This window comes from Tuber melanosporum, assembly GCF_000151645.1.
Source record: "Tuber melanosporum whole genome shotgun sequence assembly, scaffold_7, strain Mel28".
Lineage (NCBI taxonomy): Eukaryota > Fungi > Ascomycota > Pezizomycetes > Pezizales > Tuberaceae > Tuber > Tuber melanosporum.
The window spans coordinates 798,314-823,586 of record NW_003299117.1 but is presented as its reverse complement, the minus strand read 5'-3'; the positions used below and the strand labels follow the sequence as shown (position 1 = coordinate 823,586).

Below are 25,273 nucleotides of genomic sequence, written 5' to 3'. Positions count from 1 at the left end.
GGCGATAAGAGAAGCCTTGGAAGAAGGAAAAAAGGAGATGAAAGGAATTGCACTGGGGTTATACCAATGGAAGGACGGAAATATGTGGTACGAGGGAAATCAATGGATCCCGGAAGAAGAAGAGATAAGGACAGACATCATACGACAACACCATGATATCCGAATGGCAGGATATGGTGGAACAGCTAAAACCACGGAATTGATCACGAGGTCATTCTATTGGCCAGGACTGCGCGAAGATGTCAAACGTTATGTCAAAAACTGCGACATATGCCCGAGAACGAAAACAACTAAACACGTACCATATGGATTACTAAAATCAAACAATGTCCCCGAACAACCATGGGAAACAATTACTATGGATTTCATCACGGACCTACCAACATCGGAAAATTGCGATAGCATCTTGGTCGTGGTGGATCGCCTGACCAAAATGAGTCATTTCATTCCGGTTAGAAAAGACATTAACACGGGGGATTTTATACAAACATTCTTCCGAGAGGTTTTTCGACTTCACGGCCTCCCAAAGAATATCATTACCGATCGAGGAACACTATTCACATCGGGACTATGGAAGAAAGTAACCGGAGAAATGGGAATACACAACAGAATGAGCACAGCGTTCCACCCACAAATGGATGGACAAACGGAACGGGTAAAGGCGATACTTGAACAATATTTAAGGGCCTGTCAACTATCAGCAAGATGATTGGTACAAACTGTTATCTATGGCCGAATTCGCATACAACAATGGAAAGCAAGAAACAATTAGCACGACACCCTTCTTCGCAAATTACGGACAACATCCACCAAGTCAGACCACATATCATACCATTAATGATGTGATACCGGATAAAACCGATATGGGGAAACTACACGAAACATTACAATACGAAATGAGTCAAGCACCACAACCATAGAAGGAACAATACGATAAGCACCAAAGACCAGATCTGAACATACGACCAGGAGATATGGTATGGCTAACACCACGCAATATTCATACAACGCGACCATCAAAGAAATTGGACTACAAGAAAATAGGACCATTCAGGATACTGGAAAAGGTGGACAGCCGAGCTTATAAACTCGACCTTCCCCCCTCAATGCGAATACACAATACATTCCACATCTCACTCCTCGAATTACACAACGACAATAAGTTTCCTTCACAAACACTTATTCCTCCCCCTCCGATCGAACTCGACAGAGAACCAGAATACGAGCTCGACGAAATAGTTGATTCCCACTTCTTCCACGGTCACCTCCAATACCGAGCCAAGTGGACAGGATATTCTCCTGAACACGATAAAACTTGGTACTTCACACACAACTTCGAAAACGTACAAGATGCCATCTCAACCTTCCACCAACGATACCCAGGCAAGCCCGGCCCTGGTAACGATCACGTTCAACCAAGACAAAGGAGAGGGAAAGACACCTGCACCGTTGCAGCAACACGACGACTGGGGGGATAGCCCCCGCCAAACCACACCCACCAGCCCATAATACTCATTCATGGGGCCAACCGACGAAGAACTCAAGGAAAGGGAAAGACAAGCACAGCATAACGCCATGTCAAGGACGGTATGCTACGATGACGGTTGCCAAACACACTTTGGCAACAAAGAAGGCTCGGGATGGTTCCCGAAGGAATGTCGAAAGCGTGGCCCACGCCCAGACCACGTCCTGAAGCATTGGCAACAATGTTTCAGAAATGGGTGCAGGATGAACAGGGCACAAAAAATATCTGCGGAATTGTACCCGCAGAAGGATGGAAGCCGAAAAGAGTTAGAAGGAGAAGATGCCAGAAAGGCATGGGCCGCGAGGACGCTGTCCAAGGAGGGAGGGGCCCAAAATTCCTCAGCAGACACGGAACCAGATGTCAGGAGCCTACACAGGCAGATCCGGGGACTCCGAGAACAATTGGGCCAAGCTGAGGCCACAATTTCGGCAAACGACAAAACGATCGTGGAGCTGAGACAGCTGAACGACAATCAGCGGCACACGATTGAGATGGCGAATCTGACCCTAGAATCAGTAAGGGTCAGATGGAGGATGGCAGACGAAAAGTTCCACAAGCTGAGAAGGACCCTGCGCTCAGCAGGACGGGAATTATTGAAACTGGGAGAAAAAGCCTGATGGGACTCAGGCTTAGGAGGAGGGGAGCTAATGTCATGAACGTGGCTTTGCGAGGAAAGGGTTTTCACTTGACACATGGTTATGAGTCACAGGTATGTTATTGTTTTACGTATATGACCTATTCAGGTTATATGATTTGTTATGTGTGGGATTTGTGATGCTTTCGCATGTGGCTCAAGTATGAGTCATGGGACATACACCTGACGAGTATGCCTTACGAGTGTGCCTTATGGGTAAGCCTTGCGCATATGATTTATGTTTCACACATGACCTCATTATGATGTCATGGGTTTCGTGCATATGACTCAGTCGAGTCATATGACTTGTTTATTGCGTTATGATTGGTTTATGAGTTTTGCACATGACCTCGCTATGAGGTCATGGGTTTTGAGCATGTGATCACTTTGGTCATATGACTAGTTTGTTATGATTTAGTTTCGCACATGTGACCACTTTAGGTCACATGACTAAAGGCGGGAAGAACACTATATAAGGAGGCCGATGCGGTAGAGGAAGATAGGTTCTTCACGCTTTGTTCTAAGTACTTTTCCTACATATTACTTTAACGAATATAAAATACCTTTACGATCTTTATCTTTATTGCAACGTCATCGTTACGCCAAGGAAGGCGCTTTACGAAGAAGAGTTAGAGAAAGCTTACGATAGGCGTTCCCGGTAGAAGACCAGGGTCTTGTACTATCGGTAACGTAGGCAGAGGCCTAGAGCTATCGTAAGACAAAGGAAGAAGAAGACAGGAAGAGAAGTATCGTTTCCCGTCGCCAAGCATTAACTATCCAGAGAGGGATCGTTACACTAGGTTGCAAATCTGTGCACAGGGATCTCTCAAAGAGTTATAGTTAAAATACGTATTGTATGTAGAGTGCCCTTAACACAGAATAATGGGCGATTTAGTACCTACTGTGATGCGCCGGGGTGTTGGGCGGCAGTGATGCACCGAGGTGATGGGCGGCAGCGATGCGCCAGGTCATGGTGCGTAGCCCCTGGAGGAACTTGTTGTTTGCTCAGGAGGATCAAAAAAAGGATCCTAACGTGCCCCAAAGAGGCATCCAGGGCACCGCTTTCGGACCTTCATCGTAAAAGATCACTCGTGTTACTTTTCGGAAGAGTTCAATAAAGTTTATTTATCCTTGTATCGCCGACCCGGCCCAACAAGGAGAAGAAGTCTGGGAAACGGAAGGCCATAGCTCCCTGAAAAACTACAGCGCGATATGGGTAGAACTGGTGAAAGGGAGAATGAATGAAAAACGCTTTTTGAGTACTTTATTTGTTTAGCCCCCCCCCTTCCATATTCTACCTCTAGCTTTCCCCCTTCTTCCGACGATTGGCGGTATTTTCTTCTTCTAGTATGGTGCGAACTTCTAAATTGTGTGAATGATTTGTCAAGATTTTAATTTTCGTGACATACGGGAAAACCGGTTAAGATAAGGAAGAAGAGCTAACAATGGAAAAAAGGAAAAGAAACACCTCCGGGAACATTTACTGTCCCGCAGGAGGAGCACCACGTCCACGACCGAATCCGCCACGGCTAGAAGCACACATGTTAGCACCTTTTCCCTTTTTTCCCCATTCAACTTCCCCCAGAAAAGCCGATGGAGGCACATACAATTGAGGTTGGAATTCGCCAGTTTGAGTGTCTTTACCACCATCCTTGTCTCCGAATCTTCTTCTATACCCGCCCTCCCTGTCACCCCTCTCACCACCACGCCCACCACCTGGCCTTCTGTCACCATCACCGCTCAACATTCCCCTGGGGGGTGCATGGCTGCGGTTCTGCTTAACGTGAGTGGCTGGAACAATCTCCGCGGGGAGATGGAGCCATTCGCGAAGGTAGTCAAGACCCTCGGGGGTCAAGGTGTAGTAGTAGTATTGCCAAGAGAACTGGGTCTTAAGGTATCCACGAGAGGTGAGAGACTGGCAAGCCTTGATGACCTATAACGACGCAAACGATGAGACCCGTTAGTTATGCTGGTATACCGGAAGTGGGTCGAGGAGAGGTTGTTGAATAAACTACGAACATAGAGGTTTTTGGTGTCAATGTCGGTATGCTTGGGAAGGTTGAAGTCCTTCTTTGCGACGAGAACTCCCTCTAGAAACGAACAATCAGCAAATCTCGTTGGATGGCTAGCCGGGAAGATGTGAGAGTTTACCGCGGAAGATGTGCTCATGGATCTTCTTACGGTCGGCCTTAGGAATAAGCCTATGTACCCCGCGATTAGCTATTTTCCTCTCTAGTTTCGAAAAACAATCAATCCAGAGAGAATGAGGTACATGATTGCAACTTCTCAATCTGCCCACGGAGAGGTGAGTCAGGTGTGTTATCGGATCGCGGTGGGCGGTAGGTTCGTTGTGTTTGTAGATGGTGAATACTGTGTGGTTGAGAGCTAGGGAAATTTCTGGAGTGACGTTGTCGTTGTGTGGATTGGGACTGTTGTGTTCGGAAGGGGTTTTGCCCTGGTAGGGTACTTGGGGTATCGTACACCGTAACCACAATTCTGCCAAAGAAATGCCGTAGTCTACTTTGTAGTACTGTAGGGGTTTTCATAGTTAAAAAGGCATTATAGAAAAAACTTAGCTTATGATACTTTGTTGTTTCATGTAAACCCGGCACACCCAGAAACAGTTCATTTACCATTACTTTACCTTACCATACAGTACTTTTTTTTCTGGTATGATAGAGATGGAAGTCTGGAGGTCGGACATGGCTACAGGACTCTATTTAACCGAACCTTACCAAGAGCCAGAAACAATACATGAAGCAAAAATAAAATTGACAAAATTGACAAAATTCCTAAAATATTGTCAATGACTCTAGAAATAATTTATCTACACTCTGTGGTGAAAATCTCTTGATGTTGACTTCTTATTAATAAAACAGGCTTTACACAATGTTTGTAAGTACGATACCACCTCAGCCTTGACACTTTTTTCCTTCATTTGCCTTGGTGTATTCAAATATGCTACCCCAAACATGAGGACGTGATTAGCTAATATTATAAAGTCACTTAATCCAACTTCCCTCTTTACTCGTTAATTACTGAGAAATCATCTTTTTTAACTTCGAAAACCCCTAGTGTGCGACCCTTACTCGAGTAGGCCCGGCTGGCGCACCAATAATCCTAATCCCATACTAGTAAGGGTATTCAAAGTTGAAAAACTTGAAAAACTTAGCTTATTTCACTGTTTCATGTAAGCTTGGCACACCCAGAAACAGTTAATTTACCGTTGCTCTTTTTTTTTGAGTAGATATGGATGTCAAGAGGTCCATATCTACCTCAAAACTCAGTTTAACTGAACTCTACCAGAGCCTAGACTTGATACATAATATGAAAAAGAAAATTCTAAAATATTAGAGCGTACATTGAAAATAATTCTCTACTTTCTCTAGCAATAAAACTCTTTATTTTGACTTTGCCTTAACAATAACAGAGATTTTATGGTATTGGTAAGATCGGTGAAAATATCTATACTTTACCCTCAGCTACCTCAATACACTCAAATATGCTACCCAAAATGTGTGGATGCTATTGGCTAACACCATAAGGTAACCTAATGCAACTTCCTGTGTTTAACTCATTACTGAAATCATCTTTTCAACTTAGAATACCCTTAGTAGTCTACCAGGTATGATGGACTGGTCTACTCGAGTAAACTATCGGTGCTTGATAGGGTGAAATGGTAGCGAGAACCACCGCCGCCTCCCTCGGATGAGTCAGCCTTTTTCATGGTTAAGTTTGATACCATACTCGTATCATATCGTACCGTATTTCTCGGAGAGAGGTGTTGTTCTCGCTACCCCATCATTCCCGGCTCCCCATAAGGTATAGTGCGGTATGAGTAGTCTAATCGAGTAATGGGATGTTGGAATGAGGTGTTTCTAGAACACGGCACGACACCGCCTATCACTCGCGATGTTATTACATTCTCGACCTCGACATAGGCTTTAGTTGCTATTAATTATGAGGCTCGCGTCTGTTTCTCTTCGGGATTATTGGTTCAAAAATACTGTTGTATGCATATGATACCGGTATATCAGAATTCTACAACCTCAATCCATACAAGTACTCAGATCATATGATTGAAGAACAAACGACTCACGATGGAGCAAATCTAGAGATTCTAGCTAGCACAATCACGAGGATGATATGGGGTATACTCGTCCGGTAAGGGTATCACATTCCCGTGGCATTGGATAAGAGCAATTTTAGATACACTAAAAACGCCTCTAATGCGCTCATCAATACATTAAATTTTGATCGTTCATGTTTTGCCTGGCTACGCATTGTCGCAAACACAAATCCCAGAAAATAATATTAAGGAATGAGAGTTTTCTAATGAAGTTTGTTGGTTCAATCACTGGCCGCCTAATCGTACCCTTGTGGTTTTGTTACTTTAATCAGATGCCATCTCGACTGTTCCATCATATCCATTGACAAGTAAATGTAAACATAGGACAAAATCATCGGCCTTGGAACCGGCTGTTTGGCCTCCCATTGTTCCAATTGGTGCCGTCCTCTGCGTTGAAGTAATCATGGTGACAAGCTTGTTTGGCTGATATGCGACCCGCAGGATCATACACGAGCATAGCCTACCAGTGTTTTTAGTATGCGTCAGCTGCCAAACCGGCTAGAAAGGTATCAGGAGTGTGACAGGCGTGTGTAGCACACCAAATATGAGGGAACGTACTTCTAACAAATCGACGCCTGCTGCTTCAAGGCCTGGGACCATTTTTTCGGTGTCGACCTTGGCCCATTGAGGGAAGGAAGGTTTGAAATCCGGAAAGCTGGTGACGCCAGGCCATGTCTCTTCGTCTGGGGTTCCAAGCAACCTATTAATGAGATGAGTAGCAAACTTAGCCCAGGAAAGACGAAAAGGTTTAATTGGCAGTAAAGAAACCCTTACTGGAATATCTTGAAAATTTCATCGATTTCCGAATCACCAGGGAAGAGCGCTTTTCGGGTACACATCTCTGCGAAGATGCAACCCACGCTCCACATATCAACGCCGGTAGAATATTGCTTCCCACCCAACAAAATTTCCGGAGAACGATACCAGAGAGTGACGACCTAGATTCAAAGAAAGAGGTGTTTTAGCCACTAACCACCAACTATAGGGGTATCTTAAATTGCCACTCTGGGGGATTAATCCTACCTCATGAGTATATGTCCTCAAAGGCACTCCAAAGGCTCTCGCCAACCCGAAATCTGCCAGTTTCAAGTTGCCCTCTTTGTCTATCAATAGGTTCTGAGGCTTCAAGTCCCTGTGCAGGATCCTATGCGCATGACAGTATCTCACACCCTCGACCAGCTGGCTCATGAACCTCTTGATCATGTCGGTCCCCAAACCCATACCTGATGGAATTGCTTCCATATATTTTTTCAGATCAAGGTCTAAAAACTCAAAGACCAGGTAGAGCTTATGGCCATCGGCGTGTACAATGTTAAGGAGCTTAACAATATTAGGGTCAGACATTTCCTTCAGAAGGGAGATTTCGCGAATGGCGGTGGACGGAACGCCCTCATCTTCGGCTTCGAGACGAATCTTCTTCAATGCAACGATACGGTTACCGTTCTTGAGATCCTTGGCCTTGTAAACAACCCCGTAGGTTCCTAGTTAAGGTCAAGTTAATCGGGGGTTCCGACGGGGTCTCATCCGCAAGAGCTTGCAGAGAGAAGGGGGTTTGCAATGTCGCAAAAACGCAGGGATCCCCAAGGAAATAATGCTAAACGAAGGAAGAGAAAGGAGGAAATCTACCTTCACCAATTTTTTCGATTTTCTGATAATTCTCCATTCCGAGAGATTCAAATTGTTTCTCCCTAAACAAAGAAGATAGGAGTGGGTGTTTGTTTTGAGCGGAACCAAGTTAAACCAGCAAAGAGATTGTTGGACGCCGAGAGTAATTCCAGCTTGAAGTAAGGGAGCTGCCGCGGGAAAGGCGAAGGGTTAAGTAGACTGCGGACAAGTGATTGTGGTTGGGTTTTGGGTCGTGGTTGCGGATGTAGACACAGGAGAAAGGAACGCAGTGAAAAAGGAGTGCACGGGGGGTAAACAACAGAGTAAGTACAAAAATTGCAGCTTTGCCACGTTCGCGTTCTGAGGCTACTTGCTGCACGTAAAACCCGCCCCGCGGTACAACAAGCGGGGCTCAAGACGATCAAAGCCGCTTGATTGGCTGGGCATAGTTGCGTTAGACTATGTCCGTAATTGAAGGTGTCCACTATTCCCTGCAAGCCCCAGCTATAGTATCTGGTGCTGGAATTTGCCAAACACCGCGTTCTGATAATTCGAAAACATAATCTCTCGAAAATATGGCATGGAACTAATCAACTTCTATAGGGATACGTATACGCAAGTACTACCTCTACGTAAGGTAAAAACCATAATACCTTCGGTATTTTTTTACACCTATGCAACGATGCTCGGTGTTTACCAAATTAGCTGGACTAAAGCCCCATAACCCGTGAACTATCATAGACAAACAGTCACTTATCTAGAATACTGTACCACCGGCAGAAAATTATAGATACAAGCAGTAATTCTGTCCACCCATAGCAGTATAACAGCTTCGCGAGGCCACAGGACCGTCCTGCGTCGACCAGTAAGTAGAACATTATTATTACAAGTACTGACACGTGGAGGAATCTAGGATCCGGCCAAACTCAATAGGAACTCGTATAAAGCTGTGATTCTCCACTGCTAGAAAATCGCCATTGAACCTGAAAACAAAGGGTTGCTATTTCTCTGAATTTTCATTGAGATTTAGTGATAGGTGTGGGATGGGACTGGCCCAAATTTTTTGCCCGTGGGGTAGGCAAACTGAAGTTTAAACATCTATTTCCGATCCCAGCCGACAGGTTTTGCGAAATGATACCGCTAGTAATTGGATACGTCCATGGCAAAATCCCAGCCCAAACCAACGCACCACCCAGGGAAGAAAGACCAAAGACAAGAAAAACAAAATGTAACACCGAAAAAAGTTTTTTTGCATTTAGAAAACCAATGCGGCACCTTTAGTCTTCTTGTCACCACTATGCATGGGAAAAGAAATTAGTACCAATAACGTCTAGACAGAACAGACGGGAGTAGCGTACCCAAGCTCGAAGTGTTTGCATCGCTTCAGGGCCAATTGGGCCTTCGTCTTGCAAACTGTGCACTCCAACCTCAAGACGACTTTCTTTGTTGTTTTGGCCTTCTTGTGGAAGACAGGCTTAGTCTGACCACCATATCCTGACTGCTTGCGATCATAACGACGCTTCCCTTGAGCGAATAGAGAGGCCTAACGTTTTTGATGAAAGAATTTAGCGCAAGATCTGGGAAGACCACAACAAGACTCAAGTGTTTCGAAGCTTCTATACCTTTCCGGCTTTGTACTGGGTAACCTTGTGCTGGGTGTGTTTTCTGCAAGTCTTCCCCTTGCAGTAGGTCTTACGGGTTTTCGGGACGTTGACCTAGAGATAAAACCGAACAATGTCAGCATCTAACCATTGAATATCTGCGTTCCCGTGCATTGAAAACTCCCTGGGGGCAAATATTCCAACCGGCGCCCTAAGAAAGGGCGGTAGGTTCAGATAGAGTTGTATTTCGGAGGAGGAGTGTAGTTTCGGTAATCTTGTGCAGCGAGAAAATGGTGTTGGAAAGGATGTTTGTCTTGGTTATTGATCTGTAGTTTCCACCTATATCTTTCATCCAGCCACCACAATCCCAAGTCCAATCAAACTAAATATCCTCCGGGTAAAGCCGCTCACTTTCTTGTGTATTCATATCTCTATCCGATCCGCCCGCTCACGCTTGTCGTCCGCCAGACGCACTTTGTCCAAAATTTCCAACTCTTCCAAAATCCAACCCTGGAGCCCAACCGTAGTAGGAAGGAAAAATAGGAAAATGCAATCTCACCATTGTAAATATTCGCTCGAGGGTAAAAGGTCGACGAAGCGTTTAGGTCGGTGTCGGTTTGGTTAGGTCTCGAAATCGGTTGTCGTAGGTGGTCGGAACGGAAATCAAATTTCGATTGTTCTGTGGTTGCTGTGATGTTGTGTTCAGTGGGGTCACGCTAGGGTTTCATGGGACTGCTTGTGCATTGCCCTAAGTCACCAACAAATACTCGAGCATGGCTGCATGAGACCAAGGATGTTATATTTACATTTCCCGAGCCTAAAAATGAACGTATGTTAATCAAGGCCAAAATGGAATTTATTGTCCTTACTCTAAAAAATCATTTTTTGCCTGAGATACCGTATCGAACCGCCAAAGACAATCTGGGGGATCTGATAAGATCCAATCCGTAGTGCTTCTTTTGCATCAGACCTCAGCACCTCATAGCTACCGGAGCAGCTCCGCAGCGATGATCAACGCAGTGCTGGTCTTTAACAACAACGGCCAACCGCGACTGACAAAGTTTTATTCGCAGATAGTTTGTTTACTCTAACTGCCTCTTGAGCTCCAAAGACTAATACAAGTTTCCAGGACGTCTCACTTCAACAGCGGCTCCTGTCCCAGATCTTCTCTCTTGTGTCAAACCGGCCCCCTGGTGCTTGCAATTTCCTGCCGTAAGCTCTGACAAGGCTCTAGGTTTGTCTTATCAGACTAACTAGTTCATAGTCTTCCTCCTCTTCTTGCCGGCTCCTCATCTTCGACTTCATGGAATACCTCAACGACTGATGAACCTACCACTCTCCTTTACCGACACTATGCTACTCTATACTTTATCATAATATCCGATTCCCTGGAGTCACCTCTGGGCTTACTAGACCTCATTCAGGTCTTTGTCCAAGCTCTTGATCAACTTTTTGAGAATGTTTGCGAACTAGACTTGATCTTCAACTTCGAGACATTACATGCGACGTTGGAGGAAATGATTACAGGTGGATGTGTTGTGGAAACAGATCTTGCACGAATCGTCAAGGCCGTGGGGGATTCTGGTAAGGTCTCCAAGAGGCCTAAATCTGGAGGGGGAGGCGGAGGCGGTGGTGGGATGGGAGGCGGTACCACTGGGCTGGGCAGAGGCGGCTTCATGAGCGGGGATCTGGTGTGGACAGGGAGATGAGAGAGGGATACCAGCATAGCACCGGTATGTTACTGGAATACTAGTGATTTCGGTTCGTTAATTCAGTAACGTGTCTTAGTTTTGCTGCTCTGGGGCTTGGGAGTTCAATGGGTGTGCTATTTGTGCCGATTGCGAAACCTGATATTTCAATAGGATAGGCTAGGAAAATAGGAAATAGTGATCACTTAACAGGAAAGGCAGCTGTGTTTAGCAGCCATTTCTGTGACATTATTATTGCACGGCCTTCGGTGGTTAGTCGCTTCGCCCAAGTGATTCGGCTGTAAGTCGCCGTATCACGATCTCCGGTCCTGTCTAAGAACAATGTTTTAGAGGGTCTCGGTAGTGTAGAGACTAAGTGGGCCCTGTCGATTGGAAAATAGCTATATCTTTCCACCCCTTACTGGTATGCTACAGCTTTCCTGCACCAGGATCCTGAGGAGGTCGGCGAAAGCTCACCGGCCGGGTCTCCGATGAAGCTCATCAATAGAACCTAGCGCTATAGAGAATACCAATGAGGAAATACCTCTCCTTGCCGTATTATGTCTCAATTTTGCCTATGATACCACGGCACCATGCTCCTTCCCCTCAACTCCCCGGACCCCGCTTTTCACCCTTCAGGTTAGGAAGGTGGTTGTGGGGTAAAACACCAAACCTACTCTCACGATCCCCCTGAGCCGAACCTCGGAGCTCCACAGGCTTTTGATACTAGCTTCATCGTAGGTTTTAGTAAGACTGCTGCCTCCTGTACCCGAAGACAACAGTCCTTATGGTGGAAAGTTGCAGAACACGAAAACACCAATGGCTGGCACCTGACTGCTAACCTCATGTTCTTCCATAGCGGCGCCTCGCCTAGACAACTATGAAGCAAGGTATTACCAGGTTGTCGCTCCTTTCAATAGGGGCGGTCCGCATGTATTACTTCCATCAGCTACTTGTTGAGTCCGTAGCAATGAGTTGCTGGTGCAGGTATTGCAAGCATTGCATCATTTCCGGTACAGTACACCCCTGTCCGGCTAGTTGTCAATTTGCAATCCCCTCCCAGGGGCCGGCACACCCAGGTTGCGTCTTGTTACTGCTGTGAAGGTTTCTTGGCCCTTTCAAACGAGAATAAGGGTCGATCGGTGAACCCTCTTGCTCTGCCGAGGTTGGGCTGGTGGGGAAATTGGGATTATTAAATTTTGTTGTTACACTTTCTTTTGTCTCGTTTTGGTGTCTACTGATGGTGCCCGCCTCTCTTGTTTTGAGGGAGGATGTGCTGTTGGTTCCATACCGGAGGGACTGTACTCGTGCGAGTATCATGGGATTAGAGGACATTGGACAGGGTTGGGATGCGCATGCTTTCGGCCTTTAACTTATGTCATGACTTAGTCTAGGTTGTGGCTATTCTACAATGGGCAGCGGGTGAGCCCTGGTCTTGGTACTCGTACAATGCCGTAGAATTTCAAATACCGAGGAATCTGGTAAGATTCGTTGTCCGGCCACTGCCAATCTCTGTAACTAAGACTTGTGCAATGTAGCTGGCGGGATTAAGCACAACCTTGCACCAGTTAACGAGGTTTGACAGATCCCACAATACCGCATTTAGTAGCTGCTATTCCTTCCCAAGCTAGATGGCTTTGTAGACTTTTCGTCTTTTTTGGAAGGATTGCGTGGGTAGTTGCGTGGTGGAGAAAATTAGAGACCTCTGTGTTTACCTGATTATTGTTTAAGCGGGGAAGAAATTCCACCCAGGAGCAAGGACAGTTGTAGGTTTTCTTTCATGGGAGAGAGAGCACCTTTGTTCTTCCTACCGGGCATTTTGTCATGACTCCTACATGTTCACAGATGAGCGAACCTCTTGAAAGTGTCCTGATTGGCCTCAAGCTTCTTCCTACAAGTCGCCTTTTTAGGGAGACAAGTTACCAAGATCGTCAAATCCCCACGAAAGAATGCTGGAGGGAAGAGGTCTCTCACAGTACTCTCTACTTGGGTGGTTGTCTGGAAAGCTCAACTGCCGTTGCTGGTACGGTATGCAACTGGATGCCTTAAACTGGGTACGTTGCCCTGGGCGATATATACTGTACAAGTATCATGGTAATACCATGAAGGGTCAAGACTGAGAACCTTTCAGTCACTGGCTATTTGACCAACTGGATCAGAAATTTCATTGCCACGAGAAATATAAGATTGGCCTACCCGGGAAGCCCAAGATGCACCCATGAGGTGAACAATGGAATTCTGCAAGGCTCTCCGCTATTCCCGCTCCTGTTCGTCATCTATGTGAAACCTCTTCACTTGTCAGATGACCCCACAGAGACCTTCACTACATCGTATGTTGATGACTTCCAGATAACGGTGGCTTCAACTTCTTGGGAGCGGAACGCGCGACTACTGGAGGCTAATGTTAGGCGGAGACAACTTGGTAGACTTCAAGATTGTCCAGGCCAATTGAGATTCGTTTTTGTAGACGGAGATTGTCTAGGAAGGCTCGGACTTGGCTCATTTCGTTTATGACTACTAGGAGTGAAGTAAAGTAGGTAAAGTAGGGTAGAATCATAAAAACAATATTATATTGTTAAGGTCTCTTCTCCATTGCTTGATGATGTCTAAAGCTTGGGAGGCACTTCGATATTTATATTCCACATCTGAGTGTTCACGGACTACATCTATTTATCATACAACTATGTACTTCTTTAATCGTAATTTACAACATCGAGTTTTCTTCCAAGGTGCGAACACCTGTGGACCCTGAAAACCATCACATCCTCTTTGGTAATTACGATATTTCTTCTTAGAAAACGTACTGTCTCCAATAGTAATATCTCGATTAGCAGAGTCTTTAGACTTATGGCTTAGTTCTTAAGTTGAACTGAGTTGGCTCCAGTTGTCTTCAGCATTGATAAAATGATCAGTTTTATCCATGGCTATATCTGCAAAGGTGGTCGTCATTACAACCATCGTAGGTCATCTGACTCTGATCCGTTGTAACTCCCTACCCAACTGATAGATTTTCTCTGGATGACTTCCTATTAACTCGCAGGAAGCTATTCCACCAGATTGGTAATTAATCCCTCGGTCAGCAACCCTTGGTTGCTCTCTGGGTAGTAGGTTTCAGTAACCATTGTAGTATTGAGAATCACCCCATGATTACGATGTGTTCCGAAACCCAGTTGCAACACTCCGTGAAGTTCATTGACTTCTTTGGTAGTGTCTTTTGGAGTTCTAGACTCTTCTGGTGTATGTAAATGTATTGGTCTCTAGCAGAGATCCTTTACCATTTGATACTATCTCTTTGTGCGAAAAGGTCCTGTTACCTACGGCCCATGTCAAAGATGTCATATTTTTGAAGCCAAGTAAGTCTCTGAGTAGTTGACGGAATCACTCCGTTCCACTTCTCAGACCTAGCCAAAGGTCCCCTCTCATATAACCTGCGAACAGGATCCGGTCGGACGGACAGCGGCAACGTATATGGTGTTATTCTAAGACCTTCAATTCTGTGGTAATATAGTCACAGGACGCAACTGAGATTGATATATATGATGACACACGGGCCCCAGAAGGGAGCTGGAGGGGGGTGTTGGAGACCAGAGATTCCGATTCCAAGTGGGGTTACCCTACTTAGGGTGGTTCCTAGGTATTGGGCTCTGGTATTTCTAACAGCTAAGGTCCAGCGGATCAACTAATGTGCTCACAGCTTGGGGCTGTCCTTCAGCATAGTGAAAACAGAACTTATGCACTGGCACAAGAGGAGGGAGAAAGGTCCCAGATCTACGGCAGTGGTTACGATAGATTCCCATTGGGTTGAGCTGGCCAATGGAACTTTGCGGTAGCTGGGTTTTTGGTTAGCGGACAATAGGGAAATGAGCACATACTTTACTAAGAGGTTATCCCTAACACAGGAAGCCTTTTGGAGAATACAGAAACTGTCAGGACCGGGCATGGGGTTGTCTCCCTACAGGATCCAAAGGCTGGTGAAAGGAATTCTGTTGCCCACACTCCTGTATGGAGCAGAGATGCTGACACTCTCAAAGACGATGATGGGGAAGATGTAAACCTTTTGGAATCGCGTCCTCCATTGGATTACGAATGCTTTCTACGCTACTAATCTAACGGTGCTATCGGCGGAAGCCTGCCTGGCCCCAATTTCGTTGTACGTGGAACAATTAAAGAAGATAATGGCAGTGCGAATTGTCTCCACCATTTCAGAGAATAACATCGCTATGGCAATGCTTCCATTGTCATTCCTGACAGCTAGGGACTTTAGGTTCCCTACAAACCGGAGGTTAGCATTTGATAACAATAAGGGCAGTATGAGACTGAAGACATGGGGTTCAACAGCCACAACAACAGTACAGGTACGACTTCTGATTGATGAGGTAGCCGCCGTGGCATCAACGGTGCTAGGGGATGGTACCACACTAATGTGACCTTCAAGACTCCTTTTGATTACTCCTACCCAGGCCGAGACTCATTTCAAAGCCAGGGAGAGAGTTAGGAACGAGACATATAAAAAGTGGGTAGAATGGCAATTCCCACCTTACTACAAGTATAGGCCTCCGTTTAGGGAATGCTGGTATTTTATGACCCTCCCTAAGTTTAAGGCCTCCAGAGTTCATCAAATGCGGGCGAACAAAAGTTACCTCATGGCTCAAACAGACTGGTCTAATCAGGGCTGGGACACAACCTGTGAGAGGTGCCTCAAATGACTGGAGACTTTTGACCATGTTGTGCAATGCTCAGCTCTTGCCGAGTCGAGAAGAAATATCCCCCCTCAGGTTTTTGACGTGGGTCCAGAGTCAGAGCTGTGGAAGGGGGGTAAGGCAGGCAAGAAACCGATTGGAGATTTTCTCTCTTATGTGATGGAGAATAGGATTAACTTTCTGGTGAAGATGGGGGTTTTTCCATTTATGAGGAGTGCTGATTTGGCATCATGATGATATGTAATGATTTTCATTTGTGACGGGACTTGTTTAGTGATTTTTTATCGTTTATTTGTTTGTTTTGGGGGTGAGTGAAGTTTCTTTTGTTATGTTAAGGAGGTTTTCAGGCCATACCTTAGGGTGCTTGCCATGGATTTTCCCGTAGTTAGCTACAAATAAACCGCGGATTTAACAAAAAAAAAAACCACGTAGGGTCAACAGAAAGCGAATTAAAAGTGTAGAGTGCAAGTGAGAAAAGGAGGATACAGTTTTAAGGGTTTGTCATTGGCTTCACTGGATTCTACTCCCCTTACTCGTATACTTTTCTCTTTTCTCCTTCGACATGCCCCGGGTCCTTGGATTGCCGATCCCTATTGGGGTTTTTCAAAAAAAAAAAAAAAATTTATGAAAAAAGCCCTAGGCCTTGCCGAGGAGGAGGAGGCGACTCCACGACATATGATATGTTACTCGGGATTCCACGTTACCTAAATCAACCCAAAAACTCCCATCAGAACACGGCTCCAAAAGGGAGGCCGGAAGGTGTCAGTAAGTACATGCCGGCACAACAGCCACGCAGAGCAAACTGTGTCTAAGCATGGTGCATATCAGTATGGTGTGATATAATAAATGGGGAAGCAGACAGCACGGGTTTGTTGCGGTATGATAGGCGCAAGCATCCGGTATGGGGTATCCGGACACAAGGGGATCAAAACCTTGTACCAAGGGGATCAAAATTTGGTGAGTGTAACTATGGAAATAATTCGGGCTCTAGAAGCTCCATGATATTCTGCTGTCTCTTACTGGCCGAGCGACCCAGGGGCCGATGGGGAGGAGCTCGTCTCACTTAGACACCACACCCTGAACACCCTGCGTGGTCCTCACAACAGGGGCAAGCGGAAAACTGGCATATGGTATGATACTGCACAAGTAAGTAGGGACCGGTACAAGGGCCGGGCGGTAAAAAGTGATAGGGAGCATGCCTGAGTTTAGTAGCTGTGGTCCACCCAGGAAACATGACCATGGAAGGGATCTCCACCTGTGTTTCCCTTTGCCCCTGTCAACTTCTCATGAATATAATTGATCGGCGAGGTACACAAACTTCGATCTACTGTCAAAAGAATACCGTTTTCCAGGCTCCTGTCGGGCATTGGGGGAGCTCGCGTTTCCAGATGAGCTGGTTGTGCTTAATCAAATATATTATACTAACCATACTATTCAGCTTTGCTGTATGATACCACTAATTCTGACCAAGATTGACATCAAGACTCCGCTCCGTACAAGCACTACCTTTTTTTTTTTTTCCTGACCCTTGTAACTTGAAAGGTATTTTCCCATTTACCTTATTGCACTACTAGTTTGACTGATTCACTCTTTTGCCCAACGAATACCCCTGTTCGTCACTCTTTGGTTTTCGTCGTGCCTCCGCTGGAGACTGTGCAAGTATCATAGTGTCTCCCACTTTGACTCGGTCTTACAGTACCTCTACCGTACCGGCATTTCAAGGACAAGTTTCCACTCTCTCACACCTCTCCCACGGGCTGATTTTCGTTCCTTTCATGAATCGAATTTTCCACCTTCTTAGGATGTAGTTCGAAACTGGCATATCCCCAGTTCGGACCTCTGAGTGGTGATGGTGTTTTTGGTTTGTTCTATTGTTGGTGGCTCCGCCCAGCCTTAACTTGTCTCGTGCTTTGACCCTTGGTATCGTGGCCAATAAGTTACTTGGCGATTTAGAAAAAAATACTGGGACACTAGCGTGAAATCTCAAATAATTGATATGTCGTTCGGGTTGCTTCTTCCAGTAAGGTCTGGTACTTTTTTTTTTTTTGTGCCATTGCAGATCTCCCCACCCGTTGTCCAAAGAAGGAAATTTTGGACGACCTGGCGCAAGGTCCAATTATTTGAGATTCTACGGTACAGGCATTAATTAACGTCAATGTGTCCGGACACCTGATAAATGGCCAAGTATAACGGTTGAGCTCCGGTCCTCTACCTCAACCCATATATTGGATCCAGCAAAGAGAAGAAGGAGGAAAAAAAAGGGAAAAAAAAAAAATCACTCAACCCCTTTATTATGGTCCCCTGACGGGTCAGGACAAGGGCAAGCTTACCGGTATTTAAAAGCTACGGACATCTCTTCATTTCATTCCACTCCCACATCCACTTTCCACTCCCGCTCGCGATTTTCATAGAACTGAGATTCTCTCCCTCCCTCCCACTCAACGAATCAAATCAAACCCAATTCAACATGTCTGATAACAAGACCGACAAGCAATTTGCGGTTTGCGTCTTGTAAGTTTTCTCCTGAGTCATAACTCTAAGACCCCCCTCCCAGAGCTAAATGACTAACGTGGCCACAGCTGCGGCTCAAGCCCAGGGACTGAATCTCAGTTCATGGAGACCGCCAAATCTCTCGGGGAGGTCCTCTACGAGAATGGTTGGTCTTTAGTCTATGGCGGCGGCACTTTTGGCCTCATGGGTGCCGTGGCTTCCTCTCTGGCCTCCTTGGGCGGGAAAGTCCATGGTATTATCCCTGAGGCTCTCATTCGCAGGGAACAATCTGTGGTTGTGCCTTCTGTCGAGGAGTTCGGAAAGACAACAGTGGTCCAGGACATGCATACCCGTAAAGCTATGATGGGGAAGGAGGCCGATGCTTTTGTTGCATTGCCCGGTGGTTTCGGAACCATGGAGGAGCTCTTCGAGATCGTCACCTGGAATCAGCTTGGCATCCACGATTGCCCAATCATCGTTCTCAACATTAATGGGTATTATGATGGACTCTTGGGGTGGATCTCGGCAGCAGTCGAGAAGGGATTCATTGCGGGAGACGCCAAAGATATCATCTCGGAGGTAACATCTGTTGGGGAGGTTGCTGAGAAGATCAGGAGTTACAAGCCCGCTCCGGGAAGGTTCGACTTGGACTGGAGCAGCCAGTAGAGAGGGTGGTCAATTATTTCTTTAAGTCGCTGGCGATACAGTGGATTCCATGGCAAGGCCGGAGTTTGGTGCTTTCTGCCCGTTAGTACAATGTAAAAGCCTGTATCTGTTTAGAAAGCCCTTGAGTGAATTTTCATCAAGTGAAATTATAGACGGAATCTCCCATTAAAGTTAGTAGGGGTCGCTTTCGTATTTGGCGCGGTATCATAGCTATATATATATATATTTATAAAAGGGCATCAATTAATAGCCGTGCACCGAACAAGCAACGCCTTTTCATTTTTTGGTCTATTCAGAGGTATCCATCGATTCCACAGCCTCCTCTCCGGTTCTACCACCTCTACTGCTCTGGACATTTCCTAACTTCTCCAGCCACTCACCCACCTCATCACCGTCGTAAAGCTTGAAATTCTCCCCAATGCCAACGACAGAGACGGTGGTATTTGCCGTAGTCAGCTCCTTGTCCTGAGCCAAACTGTCCCTCAACGCTTTTAACCCATGGAGGACCAACTCTTCCCTATTTGAGTCTACAAATTCCTCAAAGGCTCTCTCCAGATATGTTCTAGCTGACTGAGACCTAGCCCCAATTGCTGCACCTTTATACTCTAATACCATCCCCGAAGGCTGAAACTCCCAGAGATGAGGACCAGTTTCATCAACACCAGCAACGAGTAATCCAACACCGTAGGGACGGCGACCGTAATGCTGGGTATTCACCTGGGCCTTGTTGGCAATAGCGTTGACGACACGGGAGATAGGGACGGGGCGGTTGTAGAGGAGTCTGGAGGACATGGATTGCTGACGCATGAAGTTTGAGAGAACCCTGGCATCGGGTGCAAGCCCAGCCAGAGCTACTCCGAGGTGAGTGTCGATACCTAATGGCGGTGTTAGATAATGTGTGCTTTGTCAGTGATAAAAATAAATGTATGTACCAATAATTTTCTTTTGGTAACTTCCGAGCTCTTCGGCATTCCTCTATTAGGTACATTAGTATTGCTTGACCCGTTTCCCATCAAAAATTTATCTGTACCTTTAGAGCAACCAATACGGCATGTGTCTTACTGACTAGTCCTACCGCAACGGAACCTTGTTTTATCGCTTCGAGGGCATATTCAACTTGGAAGATGCGGCCTTGCGGAGAGCTGTGGGCATGTTAGCTACGAGACATTGTCAGAAATATGTGCAAACCCACAAAGTAACAGAATCGTTGTCATAATTATTTCTGAACATTTTGATAAAGTTATTCAGAAAGAGGGAAACTAAAAGGAGAGATGGAAGTAGATGGATAGCGGAGTTGTGCCAGAGAATGCGATGTTGGAGTTGCTCCTCCTGTCCTTGCCATTTACCAGAATGTTGACGCGGGCTCGTTAGGGCGGGTAAGCATTTCTTGGCGCTCTACAGAACTGCTCTTAGAACACAACTTCAGCTTTTCCACGGACATCTCTCTCGCTCCTTCGCGGACTTATTCCGAATTTTTATTATCATACAGATTCCGAGCCACCTACTTCTTCTCCTCGTCAATTTTTGTCTCCTATTCGTTCCGATTTTGCGGCGAAATTTGCGAGGCGGGGTTGAAGCTGGGAAGCCGGGTAAGTGATCGCTAATCTGATGGCGGGGCTATTCCGATAAACGAAATTTTTGTGATTGATAAGATTAATAATTCTAGTTTTTCTTCCCCTGAGCCACCGACTTCCTCGCCCTACTCAAGGTGTTCCTCTCACCACCACCCACCACTACCCAGAACACAAAATACAGAAATACGAATTATCACCGCCCTCGAGTAATTTTCTTCAGTTGTCACAATGACTCCACATTCTACCCTTTTAGACACCACATCAGACCTTGAACTCGCCACAACAATAAATACCAATTCTAAAACTCTCATTCTCTGTCCACCTGCCGTCTCTTCTCGCCCCGACTTGCTCGAGAAATCTCTCTCTACGTTCGACAAAAGCTCGACGGATGTCCAAATGCTGGACAGACTTTCGCTGAAGGTCGTCAACCTTCCAATCAGCGCTTACTCATCCGTTCTTATACTCACCGACCCGTCCTCTACTGCCGTATCTCAAGAGCTCGAGCCTTATGTCCTTCAAATTATTTTCAACTCAATGCTTCCGAAAGCTACACTTAGGAGCCAAGAAGAAGCTTTCGCAAGAGGGAATTCCCTTCAGTTTCTTGTCGCGGGGTTCATGGTTGAGAAAGATGTCGACGGAAGCATCATATTGATCAGGCCAGAGTTTACCGGGAATGCCTCGGTTCCATTGAAGGTGAGAAGGAAACAAAGAACCGATGATTTGAACGAGTTCAACACTACCAAGACTGAGCCTGTTGCCGCCACCACCGAAGCACCCGTCATCAAAGGTGTTGGTTTTGTCCTCAACGATGATGACTTGGAGGACGATGACGATCTAATCGATGAAGATACCCTTTTGGAGACAGGTGATCTTGGCACACTCATCCAACGTATGTTTTTCCTCTAATCTTACCATTTCAATTTACGGAATGTTAACACATTTTACTCAAGCTGCCGAGTGTAAGCCTAGCGCAGGAAAGCGTAGACGTGCTTGTAAGGACTGCACCTGTGGGTTGCGTGAGGAGCTAGAAGGTGAAGATAAGGCGAAGCGTGAAGCTGCAGACAAGGCGTTGGCAGCTGCAAAAGAGAAGGTTGCTGCTGGGGTTAAGCTCACTGTCAACGACCTTGCAGAGGTTGACTTCACTGTGGCTGGAAAGGTCTCTTCCTGTGGAAGCTGCTATCTTGGTGATGCATTTAGGTGTGTTTAACCCTTCATAATATCGCAGAATTTGCGCAGGTATCTAACCTATTTCTTGCTCTCTAGATGTGCGGGGTGTCCATATATTGGTCTTCCAGCCTTTAAACCTGGGGAACAAGTTACTGTTGATTTAGACGATGACCAATTGTAAACTTGTATCTTGTTTAACTCATCCTTTTTCTCTCTTTGCTTTCCGAATTTACTTGGCTCACGGGTCTGCGCTCAAGCAAAAATCTCTTGCTCTAATGGGGAAATGGTCACTGGTGTACTTTAGGTCTGATTTGTTTTTTTCTTCTAGAGGGGTTTGGGCAATACACTGTGTCTGGTTACTTTGATGTCGTTCTATTTTCTTGCCACTTTTCCTCTTTTCAATCCGGCGTCTTGTTCTACAATAAACGGAGTCGAATTTGTTGTGAAACGGGGGAAATTTTAGGTGACGTTAACAGTACTACAAGTACTGTTCTGATATTCTTTTGGGGGTGGCGATATTTCCCTGCTGTTGCTCACCTCGTGTTTTCTAGCCAACTGCGCAATAGGAAAAGTTATCCCACATTTTCGAGAAGCTCATAGTAAAAATTTGGAATATTATTCTCACCCCATAATATATGAGCATTAAGCACCCCCTACTGAAAAATTGTATCAAGCTTGATACCAATATTCTATTAACCCTATTAACGCCATAGTACCGTCCACAGTATGATAGACTACATGTGCTCACTGCGACCACCCGAGCAGCCAAAGTTATTCATAGGATGGTGAATGGTGAACGGTGCAGTAGGATAGTCTAGCCCGACATCAGTCCAAATGGTCTTGGCGGCGCGGATCAACTGGTTGCATAAGTTACAGGGAAATCACCCCAGCGTCACCTTCAGCCCCTTCCTCCCCAGCTCCCCTTGAGCCCCTCTTTGAAACTATCCCGACCAGTACCTCCCATCCACCGCCATCAGAACCCCTTCCTTCGCAAGTGCCACAGCTCCTCTTCAACCCTCCAAGCGAACCAATAATCCCCACCTCAAACTTCTGCACCTTCGCCGACCATGGCCGGTTTGAAAACCATCATCGCACTGTCCTTTGTAGGCGCCTCACTCCTACTTGCCACGGTCTCCCAACTATCTGATACCTCTAGGATCTAACCGGAACATAATGGCAGGTTCTAGCGATAGGCTTCCTCCTCGTCATCCTTTCCTCGGCTCTCTACGCAAATTACTACCCTCTCTTGGTCGTCGCAACATATATTCTGGCGCCACTCCCAAACGCTGTCTGTGCACGATGCTCCAGCCCTGATGATTTTATCGATGGGTCCGGAAACGGAGTGCTCGACTTTGGCAGGTTCCTTACGGGTTTCTTCGTTGTTATGGGAATTGGTACGTTCTCCCTCTTCCTACCATGGACGCGTGGCAGCGGTGGTGGTACAAGTGCTAATTTTGGTGTCCTTTGGGGTAGCTCTTCCGGCTTTATTGGCACACTCTGGTATCATCGTTGTGCCTGCTATGGTTATGTCGATTATTGGTGGTCTCTTGATATATGGCACTATTATTTCTTTCACGATGTTTTTCCAGGAGGAGTCAGATTTTTAGGTGTGGTCAGAAACTGCCGTATAATGGCAGAGTTTTGTCGAGGCCGTGCAGATTGCAGGGAGGAAGGGATGTCAGGCGAAGGAGAGCCATAAAACAAGTGTCCAGATGGACAAATGAACAAATGGATGGATGGATGAATGAATGCGAGTGTACTATATGCAGGGAAATCACACGGACGGGTTCGGATATGGTTTGGGCTTTTCAGTTGCTGGCAGTTATTTAGCGGTGTATATCGTTTGACCTTTTGTTTCTTCTTTCCTTTGGTTTCCTTTTTGGTTACGGTACTTTACTCGAGTACCATAGGGGAGTCGGTGGGAGTTCGGCTTGCTTGCTTTCATAGTGATCGGAGGCTGCCGCGCGATATCAGTAGTCTTGCGTACCAGTATTTATCTGTGGAATAGTACGGTTTTTTCTCACGCGTTTTGAATTGCAATCAAAGACTCGGGCGCGCTAGAGGGGTTTCGGGGTGCTTGGGGAGGAAATTGAACTATGGGGGGCATGAAGGGGGGCGACACAGCCTTAATTCCCTCATGGAAGATCACTCGTCTGGGGAATTTGGCTGGCCGCTGCTGTCCATAAAGTGCGTTGACAGAGGAAAGTTAGCCTGTTGGTTAAAACCTGTCTGTCTTGGGTGGATTTTGTGTACTCGTAGGCTGCTGTACGAGTACTGTGGAGCGGAGGCCGTTGGCCGTGACGCAATGTTGATGGATAGGTGTAGCCACGAGTACTCGAGCATTCGAGTGCCAGTAGCGGAATATAGAAATCTTAAGACCTATTTACTTGCTCCGCTAGAGAAGATATGAGAGCGAAAGGCTTCGAATATCGCAAATTTCAACCTGGACATGTCGCATGATGCGATCCCACGACTTTAAACCCCCTCCATCACTAGCTGACAATATCATTCCCACATCTCCACTGCCTGGGCGTACATCCAATCATCCTTACCTTATCGATAAGCCACCAAGCGACCAACCGTCCTAGCTCCCAGCATAGGGCAAAACCCTTCACTCCACGCAAATCTTCAACCTTCGAGCCCACTCAGGAGCTATCGTAGACGGAGCGGAACAGAAAAAGAGCTTCCCACAGCCGCCAAACAAACCGACCAACCGACCCACCACCAATTCATTCAGAACATCCCTCAACAGTCGAGACACCGTTCTTTTCGCCATCTTCTTGCAAAAAAAATGTCTTACAACAAGCCAGAGAAGGGCGAGTTCGGGGATGGGCCCAAGACTCACCGCATTCGTATCACTCTCACTTCACGCAAGGTTCAGTCTTTGGAGAAAGGTATCGTTTCTGAAGAAAGGGCTTTGTCTGGGTAGCTGCTGATTTTTGATTTTCTTTTGAAGTTACTACGGACTTGATTGAGCGCGCCAAATCCAAGAACCTTCGTGTCAAAGGCCCTGTTAGGCTCCCCACCAAGGTTCTTAAAGTCACCACCCGCAAGACGCCTTGTGGCGAGGGTTCGAAGACTTGGGATTGCTTTGAGATGAGGATCCATAAGCGTTTGATCGAGTGGGTTGTTCCTATTTCTCGTTCATTTTGTTTCTTTGTTTCGGCGTTTGGAGGGGATTGATTTTATTTGGGCTAATTTACTGGGTGGGGAATTACAGCTTGAACGCGCCTACCGAAGTCGTCAAGCAGATTATCATCAACATCGAGGCTGGTGTTGAAGTGGAGGTTACTATTGCAGCTTAAGTTTCTGGGCGGGCTGTGAATGGAGGTTTAGAAAAAAAAAAAATCAATAAAGTTATAATTTTTTTTTTTTTTTTTGAATGAGCGAGCAACAAAAACGCTCGTTAATTTGACGGCTTTTTTTTGGGGAGGGGGTGTGTGCTTTCTATCCATTGAGTATTCTACAGGCCTCATTTGGGAGGAACAAAGTTC

General features: G+C 46.1%; 9 protein-coding genes; 5 read left to right on the top strand and 4 right to left on the bottom strand.

Annotated features, from left to right (window-relative positions):
* Nucleotides 1–3,403: 3,403 nt before the first annotated feature.
* GSTUM_00010416001 (uncharacterized protein) lies at nt 3,404–4,705 on the bottom strand (the record flags this gene model as incomplete). XM_002841271.2 has 6 exons in its annotated part: nt 3,404–3,688; nt 3,767–4,092; nt 4,179–4,249; nt 4,311–4,360; nt 4,432–4,444; nt 4,531–4,705. The coding sequence occupies 6 exons, from the start codon at nt 4,703–4,705 to the stop codon at nt 3,640–3,642; spliced, it is 684 nt and encodes a 227-aa protein (XP_002841317.1). The 3' UTR covers nt 3,404–3,639.
* Nucleotides 4,706–6,395: 1,690 nt separating this feature from the next.
* GSTUM_00010415001 (uncharacterized protein) lies at nt 6,396–8,169 on the bottom strand. XM_002841270.2 has 5 exons: nt 7,915–8,169; nt 7,312–7,769; nt 7,063–7,226; nt 6,847–6,988; nt 6,396–6,748 (listed from the first exon to the last, which is right to left on the bottom strand). The coding sequence occupies exons 1-5, from the start codon at nt 7,949–7,951 to the stop codon at nt 6,620–6,622; spliced, it is 930 nt and encodes a 309-aa protein (XP_002841316.1). The 5' UTR covers nt 7,952–8,169; the 3' UTR covers nt 6,396–6,619.
* Nucleotides 8,170–9,015: 846 nt separating this feature from the next.
* On the bottom strand, nt 9,016–10,269 carry GSTUM_00010413001 (60S ribosomal protein L42; the record flags this gene model as incomplete). XM_002841269.2 has 5 exons in its annotated part: nt 9,016–9,188; nt 9,252–9,436; nt 9,516–9,608; nt 10,054–10,068; nt 10,252–10,269. The coding sequence occupies 5 exons, from the start codon at nt 10,267–10,269 to the stop codon at nt 9,149–9,151; spliced, it is 351 nt and encodes a 116-aa protein (XP_002841315.1). The 3' UTR covers nt 9,016–9,148.
* A 72-nt stretch (nt 10,270–10,341) lies between these two features.
* GSTUM_00010412001 (uncharacterized protein) lies at nt 10,342–11,434 on the top strand. XM_002841268.2 has 3 exons: nt 10,342–10,570; nt 10,624–10,706; nt 10,759–11,434. The coding sequence occupies exons 1-3, from the start codon at nt 10,502–10,504 to the stop codon at nt 11,201–11,203; spliced, it is 597 nt and encodes a 198-aa protein (XP_002841314.1). The 5' UTR covers nt 10,342–10,501; the 3' UTR covers nt 11,204–11,434.
* A 6,611-nt stretch (nt 11,435–18,045) lies between these two features.
* On the top strand, nt 18,046–19,155 carry GSTUM_00010411001 (uncharacterized protein). XM_002841267.2 has 2 exons: nt 18,046–18,393; nt 18,462–19,155. Exons 1-2 carry the CDS (start codon nt 18,350–18,352, stop codon nt 19,036–19,038), a joined length of 621 nt encoding a protein of 206 aa, XP_002841313.1. The 5' UTR covers nt 18,046–18,349; the 3' UTR covers nt 19,039–19,155.
* A 36-nt stretch (nt 19,156–19,191) lies between these two features.
* Nucleotides 19,192–20,349, bottom strand: GSTUM_00010410001 (uncharacterized protein). XM_002841266.2 has 4 exons: nt 20,231–20,349; nt 20,069–20,180; nt 19,971–20,013; nt 19,192–19,913 (listed from the first exon to the last, which is right to left on the bottom strand). Exons 1-4 carry the CDS (start codon nt 20,266–20,268, stop codon nt 19,327–19,329), a joined length of 780 nt encoding a protein of 259 aa, XP_002841312.1. The 5' UTR covers nt 20,269–20,349; the 3' UTR covers nt 19,192–19,326.
* A 393-nt stretch (nt 20,350–20,742) lies between these two features.
* On the top strand, nt 20,743–22,042 carry GSTUM_00010409001 (uncharacterized protein). XM_002841265.2 has 3 exons: nt 20,743–21,501; nt 21,563–21,809; nt 21,876–22,042. The coding sequence occupies exons 1-3, from the start codon at nt 20,841–20,843 to the stop codon at nt 21,958–21,960; spliced, it is 993 nt and encodes a 330-aa protein (XP_002841311.1). The 5' UTR covers nt 20,743–20,840; the 3' UTR covers nt 21,961–22,042.
* A 667-nt stretch (nt 22,043–22,709) lies between these two features.
* On the top strand, nt 22,710–23,806 carry GSTUM_00010408001 (uncharacterized protein). XM_002841264.2 has 3 exons: nt 22,710–22,882; nt 22,960–23,173; nt 23,253–23,806. The coding sequence occupies exons 1-3, from the start codon at nt 22,847–22,849 to the stop codon at nt 23,384–23,386; spliced, it is 384 nt and encodes a 127-aa protein (XP_002841310.1). The 5' UTR covers nt 22,710–22,846; the 3' UTR covers nt 23,387–23,806.
* Nucleotides 23,807–24,436: 630 nt separating this feature from the next.
* On the top strand, nt 24,437–25,115 carry GSTUM_00010407001 (40S ribosomal protein S20). XM_002841263.2 has 3 exons: nt 24,437–24,673; nt 24,736–24,901; nt 25,000–25,115. The coding sequence occupies exons 1-3, from the start codon at nt 24,571–24,573 to the stop codon at nt 25,082–25,084; spliced, it is 354 nt and encodes a 117-aa protein (XP_002841309.1). The 5' UTR covers nt 24,437–24,570; the 3' UTR covers nt 25,085–25,115.
* Nucleotides 25,116–25,273: the final 158 nt, after the last annotated feature.